The 9,656-nt window shown below is 43.4% G+C and overlaps 1 protein-coding gene across 6 annotated transcripts in view; it reads left to right on the top strand.

Moving 5' to 3' along the window:
• The first annotated feature begins 2,975 nt into the window (after window positions 1-2,975).
• Window positions 2,976-9,656, top strand: part of PHC3 (polyhomeotic homolog 3) — a 28,402-nt gene continuing 21,721 nt past the window's right edge. For 3 of the 6 annotated variants that reach the window (XR_008841216.1, XM_056499235.1, XM_056499234.1), the window contains exons 1-3: window positions 5,723-5,987; window positions 6,729-6,887; window positions 8,286-8,363. Coding sequence is in view for 5 of the 6 variants with exons in the window: in XM_056499235.1 (XP_056355210.1) it covers window positions 5,862-5,987; window positions 6,729-6,887; window positions 8,286-8,363 (363 nt within the window). In the remaining variant the exon portion in view is untranslated. The other 3 variants (XM_056499232.1, XM_056499231.1, XM_056499233.1) reach the window with 2 other exon arrangements.

Here is a 9,656-nt window from a genome sequence, read left to right as displayed (position 1 = left end):
AACGGGGGCGACACCGCGCTGTGTGTCACTCCCCCACCCACACTTGGTACGGCCCAGCGCGAAGCATGGCGGGGCTTCGGGCGGCTGTGGCGCCGGCGCGGCGGGAGAGGAGCTGGATGCTGGATGCTGGATGCGGGCTGTGGGATGCTTCAGCCGCGGGTGCCTGCCGTGATAGCGAGCTAAGGAGGAAAAGTTGTTCTACCCAAGTACCGATGGGGCTATCCCCAGCAGCGTGGGCAGCAGGGGATTCTCCAGCTAATACTGAGCGCCTGCAGTGCCGTGGTCCTGCTCTGAGGTCTGGCCCATCAACAGAAGAAGAATTTTTTGCTGCTGGAGCGAGTCCAGAGGAGGCAAAGGAGAGGGTCCAAGAAATCGGAACTTCTCTGCTTTGGAGACAGGCTGAGAGGTTGTTCAGCCTAGAGACAGCAAGGCTCCAGGGAAACCTTAGAGCCCCCCCCCAGTGCCTAAAGGTGTCTCCAGAGAGCCGATGAGGGACTTGGACAACGGCATGGAGTGACAGAACAAGAAAAAATGGCTTTAAATTTAAAGAGAGAATTCTTCCCTGTGACAGTGATGAAACCCTGACACACATTACCCAGAGAAGCTGTAGCTGCCCCATCCCTGGAAGTGTCCCAGATTCACCAGGTTGGAGAGGGCTTGGAGCAACCTGGTCTAGTGGAAGGTGTCCCTGCCTATGGGACATTCTGCAATTGTCCTTGTTCTGAACCAGAGATGCCCATAGTGGTAGTTCTTAGGAAGCAGATGCTGTCCAGCTATGGACCAGGCTCTCCATCTGAACTGTTATATAAAACCAAACCCATCCCAGCATTAGGAAAAACAGCACTGGACACATCTAACTGCACCTTGGCAATCCGTTCACACCATGACTCCTCCATTGGTTGCTGCCAACTCAATTTGGGAGCTGACAGAAAATTCAGGATTTTAACACAAATCCATGGCAAAAGCAGCACGCTGTGCTTTAGCAACCAGCACAGAGCTGAGGGGCAACAGGAGCTGTTCAGAAGTGATGGCAATGCATTTCTTGCAAAGATTGCTGACCAAAGTGTTTTCTGTGGGAATTCTGAAAACTTGCTGCAATGTGCACAATGTGTTCATTTCAGGCAAAGCTTCAATTCTCTTTTATCAAATGGCTGAGAGATTTTTAAAGAAAGTAACATGAAGGATGTGTTTCAACTAGGGGGGTGAAGCAGGGTGGTCAACAAAAGGTATTTTATTAAAGCTGAGAATCATAAGCAACCTTATCACTGCAAGCAGTATTTGCTGCCAGCTTTATCTTTTTAACATCAATGGCTTTTTTGACAACATGCATTTGCTGCCCAGGACTTCCTGAACAGACTGATCTTCCAGCAGTCCTAAGAAAATAAGAATCTTTGGTTTCTTCAATTCTGGCAAAACAATTCCTTTTCCCCACTGCCTCCTCCAGTCAGCACCAGGTCTGGGTGCTTGTGTTGGAGCATCATGGAGTTCAGCTTTTTGTTACTTGAGATCTTCATTTTCCAGTCAACACACTTGGTTCTTCCTTATGATTGTGATAAAAACTTAAACCCTTATTTCCTGTTTACCTTGATTATGGTTACAAGGTACCAATTTTTTGTCCTGCTACCTGACTTTACTGCAGTGGTTGTGGTATTAAGCAGAAAAGTTATTTGCTCCACCCAGCATCCACAGAGTCTTAGATTCCATTTGTACAAGAGACGTACCTTGGTATATCTGAACTCAACTTTATATTGACCAAGAATTCCAAGACATTTTCTGTTTCTTAGAAGATTTCCAAGAATATTTCAAAATAGGTCATCATTTTCCCTACACCTTCATTTTTAACCTGTGAAAATTCCCATTTTTTCCTGTTGAATTATGTCATATTTTATAGAAATGAGACATCTCATTAGACTTGTGGAATTGTCACTACTTGTCACAGGCATCCCACCTGTGCTCAGTGCAACTGCTTTACCTGTCAACAGTTTAAGCTCATCTCTAATGCCTTGGCAGGTATTTGAGTTTTGTTACACACTTGCTGAGTCTCTTTGCAAAGAACTTAGCTATCCCAAATAGCTGCTAGATATCTAGCAATTTCCACACACCCCCTTGTTAGAACCAAATAATCAATTAGGCTGGAAAAGACCTCCAAGCATTGAGTCCCAACTTTTGATCAATCCTTGTCAAGCAGAACAGAGCACTGAATGTCATGTCCAGTTGTTCCTTGTACACCTCCAGGGATGAGGACTCCACCACCTCTCTGTACAGTCTGCAGCAAATGGACTTCCATTCCAAATGGAATTCCAAAAGTCTATTCTTGGATCTCTCAATGTGGCCCCCACATCCCCGACCCTTCCATGGGGATCCCCCAGCCTGGTTCCTGTGGTGATGGCCTGAGAAATACCAGGATCATCAAGTCCAACTTTTAGCCCTCCACAGAACAGCCACACCATGTTCCTGAGTGCATTGTGCAGACACTTCTTGAACTCTCTCAGGCTTGGGAGTCACGATTTAGCCTGTAGGCACCTCCCATAATCATCAGGCTTCCTGTACTTATACTACATATTGTATCAGGTGCTAAAACGAGGCGTGATGCAAGAGAGACCAGAGGTAATTACTCTAACTCATATTCACACAGTGCTTTGAGCTGGACAGTGGCAGGAAGGGTGGAAGGAAGCAAGCAGAGCTTCAGAAAGGAAAGGTGAGATGCTCACACCGTGATTAGGATGGATGCACTGCTGACAGTTTGAGCAACAGCTGCTAAATGTAGGAGGCACTTGAAAGAGGCTCCCTGTTTTGTTACACATGGAGGTCGATAGGTTATTTGGGCTGAAAACACCGCATATTTCAATTCCCCAGCCCCGCCGCCGCTCTCCCTCAGCCCCTGCCCCTCACGGGCGCCGCCAACATGGCGGCGGGTCCCGTCACGTGCGCGGCGGCACCCGCGCCCCGCGCGCGCGCGGCACCTCCCCCGTGAGGGAGGCGAGAAAATGGCGGCGGCGGCGGCGGCGGCGCCTTGAGCGTCGCGTCCCAGGCGAGTGTCCCGGCGGGGAGCGCGGAGCGCGGGCAGCGGCAGCCGTGGGGCGCCGGCCGGGCCGCGGGGGCGGGGAACCCGCGCCCTGACCGCGCCCCGGCGCCGGGCCGGCCCCTGCCACCCGCCTGCCTTTGCTCTCCTGAGGGGGCGGTGGCGGGGCCGGGCTGGGCGAGGCGGGGGCTGAGGGTGGGTCAGCCTGGCCTGGCGGGGGAGCGGCCGCTGAGGGGACTCCGCGGCCCCTCAGTGCGGGGCCGATACTCCGGATGCCGCGGGGTGTATTCCCACAGAGCATACCTTCGTTATTATTATTATTTTATTCTTATTTCGGAGCCCTCTGTCAAATACCGGAATGCCTGTAGGGGTTAGGCTTGGAGGAAATTTTTATTTAGTTTGGGTTTTTTGTGGTTTGTTCTCTTGAAGTTGCAGGGAGAGGTTGTGAATTGAAAATAAAAAATTAAAAAAAAATAAAAAAAAGAATAAACCATGTGGTTGTGGATGGTTGTGGTTGTGGATGTGGGTTGTCAGCAGGGTTTGTTATTACCATGGCATTTCCCAAAACTTTCCAAAATATGAGTAATGACATTCATGTGTTCACTGTGAGGATAGTTTATTAATTTCTATAGAACAGCAGATATTCTTTTACTTAAGGTGGTTGCTATGACCAAGAAAAGTATAAGGAAACAAAACTTTGGCATAGTTACCTTATGCACAATGTAACTTCAAGTTATGTAGCATCTTGTACTATTACTGATTGAATAAATACATATTTTCAATAGGTATTTTCAAGTTTTCTGTTGTACTTTGTATTTTGGGCTCACTTGAAAGCATAGTGGTTGTTTCATGTCAGTGGTTTTAAAAACTTTGTGTTATGGAGATTGTTTTGAGTTTAAGTTGCTCAGGGAACATCATTGCAAGGTCTTCATTTAATAAAAATAATTTTCTTACAAGTTAGCATCTGATTCCTGTGTGAGGTGAGGTGTCAGAGGACAGATGGAGATGCTGAGCAAAACTTTAGGAGCTCCTTACTGTGCATCATTTTTTCATTGTACATACTTTGTGAGAACAACCTGAGCAATGACATTATTATTTTTGAAATAATTTTGAGCCACAGGATTAACAGTCTCATGGAGTAAACTTGTGATGGAATAGTTAGTAAGTGGGATATGTTGCACATCTTGCTTATAGCACACCAAAAACATGGCCAAGAATGAAGGAAATGAGACATCTGATGTTTTAAGCTAATTTAACTGGTTGCATAACTCTGCAAAAACTAGCTAAACAAGTTGCAGGTATAAATACTTTGGGAGCTTTAATGTTCACTGGAGGAGACAGGATTTTTTAAGACACTTTTCATTATGTGAAATTAATGTAAAGTGGTTTTAGAAATGATGCTGGTTTTATTGCAGTTGGAGTGGGAACCCACGTGTGTTAACTTGTGCCCTGATGTGGGTACACAAGTGGCATCAACAATGCACAACAGACCCACATTTTTAACAACAAATCTTTTTTTTTTTCTTCAGTTCTAATAGCACAGATCTCTGCTTTTAAAGCATCCTTGATTACCAGGAATTTTTTTTAATGGCAAGTGTCCAGTACAAGGGTAGGCAAGAGGACTTTAGGTGACCCTGTATGTGTTACAGCTTAGTCGTTGCAGGTCCCCAGGAACTGCAGCATCATGTGCAGCCCTCTGCTTGCAGAGTAGTCGTGTTTTGGGAGGTGAGAGTGGCAGCCTGGCCTTGTTCCGTTCTGCTTCCAGCTGTGAGTTGAAACTCCTGATTCTATTCCCATTTGATGCAGCATCCAATGGGTGGTTTGTTAAGAACTTGGCAGAGCTGCTTTTTTTCTAGTACTTTGCAGCTCACTCTTGATTATTTCTCTGAGCCCCTCTTTATGGTGAGAAGGAAACACATCTTCTCAACCCTCCCTTTTTTTGGCATCCTTTGGAAAGCAATAAACAGCTACTATGTGATTTCCTGTTAATCATAATACAAAGAGTGAAAAAGAAACTGCAATAAACACCCCCATAACATATATTGAGGTTTGTGATTCATTTCAGTTATAAAGATGACATTTTGTGCTGTGCAGCAGAGGGAAGTCTCATAAGACTGGAGAGGATCATTTGAGGTGCTTAAATAGGTAGTTTCTTCCTTGGTTCCTGCTGTATTGTGTGAGGTATTGCTGTTAAAAGGATTTTCCTGTATCCTTTCCCTCTCTCCCCAGACAGAGCATTTCACTGGTGATTTTTGCCAAGAGCAGGTTTTGTTCAGTGCCCGGGGTCAGCCAGTGTTTTCAGTCCTGAGCTGTGGGGGTGAGGGAGGTGGTACTGGTCCTGTGTAACTGGCTGGAAATCTCTGATGTATTCCTAAATTGGTTCTTTATTGCTACTTTTGATGGATCTGAGAAGATTATAACTAGATCTCTCAAGAGACTGCATCAAGTAATAGCAAATGCTATGAACTAAGAATAGATATTAAGAAGACATTCTTTGCTATAGGGTTGATGAGGCCCTGGCACAGATTGCCCATAGAGGTTGTGGCTGCCCCATCTGTGCAAGTGTTCAAGGCCAGGTTGGATGGGGCTTGAAGCAACCTGTTGTATTGAAAGGTGACTGGGGCTTGTCCCAGGGGCTGGGACAAGTTGGGACAAGATGCTCTTTAAGGTCCCTCTGACCGAAACCATTCTGTGATTCTGTGAAATTTGCCTTTTGAAAATTGTCCCTTTTTCTGTCACAGCAAAACATATTTTTTTGCATTAAAATCAGTATGTTCTGGCTTTGCTTTTGAACCATTTCTGTGTCACTCCTGCCAGGCTGGACGAACGCTGCACCGCTATGGAGAATGAACCCAACACAACGACATGTTCTGCATCCACCACGACCGTCACCACCACCTCCACTTCCCGCACGCCGCTGCCGCAGATCTCCGTCTACAGCGGCTCTGACAGACATGCTGTGCAGGTACTGGGCTCTGGGGGCTTCCTCTCTGTCCTGTGCACAGCTCTAGACACAGGCATTGTGCAGTGCTTTACACAGGATTAACTTTTCATTCTTAATTGCTATTGTCTGTCTCAATAGCTGGCTGGCTGGTTTTTAGGAGATGTTTACTGGATGTTTACTCAGACCACTTAAGGATAGCTCAGGGGTAGGCCTGTCTCCCAAATAAGGAAGGGGGAAATGCTAGGGTAGAAAGTTTGGTTTGTTCACCATTTGCTGGGGGTGCAGTTTATTAACCCAAACCTTTGCAAAATAAAGCTGTTTGTTTGACCAACATTGACTAGAGAGATCCAAGGTGTTTGAGTGGGTATAAGTGCTGCTTGGGATCCAGCACTCTCTAGGTGTTGTTGAAATTAGGTCTCCTTGAACTCTGTACATTTGTTGTGTTTGATAATTGGCTTTCTCACATACTGATCTCTCAAAAAGCAGAACATGATGTAGGATGTGTTGACAAGCAGCTGAGAGGCTGGGATGATGTGTTGGGGGTGATGCTGTATTGTCAGGCTGTCCTTGGGAATACGAATATATTAATGTTGACAGTACTCCATGACTTGGTCAAGAACAATGAGGGAGCAAGTTCAGTATTACATAATCAATGTGAAAAACTTTATTTGATTTTATTTCCTTGTAAGGGTGAGCTTCAACATCATGTCAGCATGGTGAGTGCTTTGCTATTGTAATTAATTACCTACTGATTCATCACAGGTTATTCAGCAGGCCTTGCATCGTCCTCCTAGCTCAGCTGCTCAGTACCTCCAGCAGATGTATGCAGCCCAACAGCAGCATCTAATGCTGCAGACTGCTGCTCTGCAGCAGCAGCACTTAAGCAGTACCCAATTTCAGAGTCTGGCAACTGTTCCACAGGTGAGAGTGAAGATTGCTAAAAAAGAATTATGTATTATCTAGAGCAGGGCTAAAGTCATTGTAAAACATAATAACAGCTTAAGTGCCTGAGCTTAATGCCTCGTGATAATTCACTGTTATATTTTAATGATGTTGTTATTTTAAATTGTATCATCCTCCAAACTGTTTGGAGGATTTTGTCCAGTGGTATAGATGCTCCAGTAGGCAACCATTCCATGCTTTATTGCATACATTATAATGCATCATGTAAATCATCAAAATAAAAGTAATAAAATAAATATTAAAAATAGACTTCTTCAATCTTCATCCCATGATTTTTCTCTAAAAGTTGGTGGGGGGAGCAATGAATGGCATTGTATCCTAGTGAAATAAAAAATAATGGACATCTGGCATCTTAGTGTGTTTTGCCTCACATCTGGCTGCATTACAAGTAATGGCAAAATTAAATTTCAACCCTGAGTGTGGAAAATGTAGGAGGTAAATGACATTTCATATCTGAAACACAGCTTTTAACATCAGTGATCCCTGGAGGAGACCCATTTTGAATTAAAGCAGTGGCAAGATTTCCTTTGACCTCAGTTGGACTTGGATAGAGAATTTGATCTTGCAGAGAGAGGTAGTTGTTAATGATTTTACACAGGGAAATGCTAAATGGAGTTAAAGACCTCAGGGGTATGTCAGAACTGAACTGACTCATTTTTGCTCCTGGCTTTTTCTTCTATACCTTTTTCATATGTTGATTTTTTTTTTTTTTGGTTGTTGTGATGGATTTCTATGTGGATATACAGTTACTGAGACAGAGCAAAGAAAATCAGGTTGGGAAAGACTGCGAAATTTTTGTTCTTTTCACGCAGAAACCTAAATCACTGTCCCTGTTATTCATCTGTAGGGCTGGAATAGCATCCTGTGATAAACACTAGATGTGCATTTGTAAATTATCATTCCAGAATATGAGGCTGTTCCTTACAGCATTTATAAAGTTTTCTTTTTATTTTTAGAAGATTCTAATCACAACAAAATTATGACTTTTAATAATGACAGTTTTTTTATTATATCACATTTTAAGTTCGGAGCACCATAGGTAGTGAGGTGACCACTTAGCTCCATCATTAGCAGTTTTGCAGACTTTAGCTCTGATCATTTTTCTTCAAGTCTTAATCTGAAAGAATGAGATGCCTAGAATTTGGTAGGACTTCAAGGAATTTAGCACCTTGCAGGTACATTCCATAGTGCAGAGTGCACTTTGCTGAAAACTATTTCCACTGAGTAAAGCATCTTAGTGTTAACACAGAGAAAGGTAAAGGTAGAGAGGGCTGTTTCTGATGGTTTATGCGATAAAATGAACATCACTTAAGCACTTTCTGATTTCACTATTTGACAAATATTCTTGCTATTTAGGCAAGCCTGTCAGGTGGGAGGCAATGTACTTCCCCCACTGGGAGTGTCACTCAGCAGTCAAGCATGTCGCAGACCTCGGTACGTAACTGCACCAAGCCCTCCCTCCATTCCCAACCCTGCTTGGTTGTTATATGGCTACAGGGAAAAACAGAAAATATTAACGGCATTTCAGTTTATACTGTTAAAATTAATACTATAGACAAAGTGAACAGAAGTGTGATGGCTCTGTAGTAAGTGCTGGGTGCTGTGTGTGATTGTTGGTGGCCAGTGTTGGCTTCCCCAGTCCCAGAGCCCTCTTGGTGCTCTGAGGGGCAGCTGCTCACTCCACAAGCACCAGTGGCTGTTCAGACTCCTGCAGAAATCACTCCCTGAGCTGTCATCTCTTACATGATTTCTTATTGGATTTTCTACATTAGTTTCTTAATGCAGAGCACTACTGTAGGTGAAAATCATAACTGTGTATCAGGGATTAAATAGCACTAAATCTAAAGAATCCAAGTCAGTGCTCACGTATATCTAAGAAACTGATTAAATATTTATAGCATTCATTCTTATCATCTTCTATCATTCATCTTTTTTGCAGTTTCACTTCCCATATTCTAGGCATGTGCTCAAGTTTCAGTTGTGAGCGGCTCTGTGTTCAGTTCATGCTGTATTTCTTTAAGTGCCATTGTCAGACATGCACAGTCTCTTCTGTACAGTTTTAGAGTTCTCTGAAGTAGGATTTGTTAGTCCTACAGACATCCTGCTTATTAATCACACCCTCAAGCTGTTCATGAGTCCAGTGCATAGCTTCAGTGATTTAACTGTGTATTTTTTTAAGCTCTCATAGCTTGGCTTGGCTTACAGCTGTTAGAAGTAAATCCATTTATTCATTAAATTTTGGAGGGAAAGTCTATTAAGATGTCTGATGTTAAACTAACAAAATAATTGGGCTGGGGTTTTTCAAGGAAATCTTTTAAGTAAGTGATGAAAAAGAGCTGGGCACTTAACTCTGTTAGACTGGTTAGAGAAAAAAAGAAAAAGCAAAGACACAACAGCTTCTCTTTTTAAGAGGATGCTAAAGAGTGATTCTTGAGGAACATTTAATATGAAATTGGAGAAGGTTTTAGTCTTCAGTCATTTTCAGTGTGCACATGTGAAATGAGGATTGAAAGTTCATAAGTGATAGCACAAAGAAGTGTCCTGATCAGGTTGCATAATAGAAGATACTAGTCCAGGCAGTTAATATAAACATTTAAAGATCTTCAATATTAAAGTTCGGGTGTTTTTCTTAAAATATTGAAATCTCATTCTACATACTCAGTAAAGGTGTATTTCTATGAGGCATATTTTTTAGATGTCATATCATTGTTTATACTTGTAACTGCT

Source organism: Oenanthe melanoleuca, chromosome 9, assembly GCF_029582105.1.
Source record: "Oenanthe melanoleuca isolate GR-GAL-2019-014 chromosome 9, OMel1.0, whole genome shotgun sequence".
Taxonomy (NCBI): domain Eukaryota; kingdom Metazoa; phylum Chordata; class Aves; order Passeriformes; family Muscicapidae; genus Oenanthe; species Oenanthe melanoleuca.
This window is presented reverse-complemented; position numbering and strand designations above follow the sequence as displayed.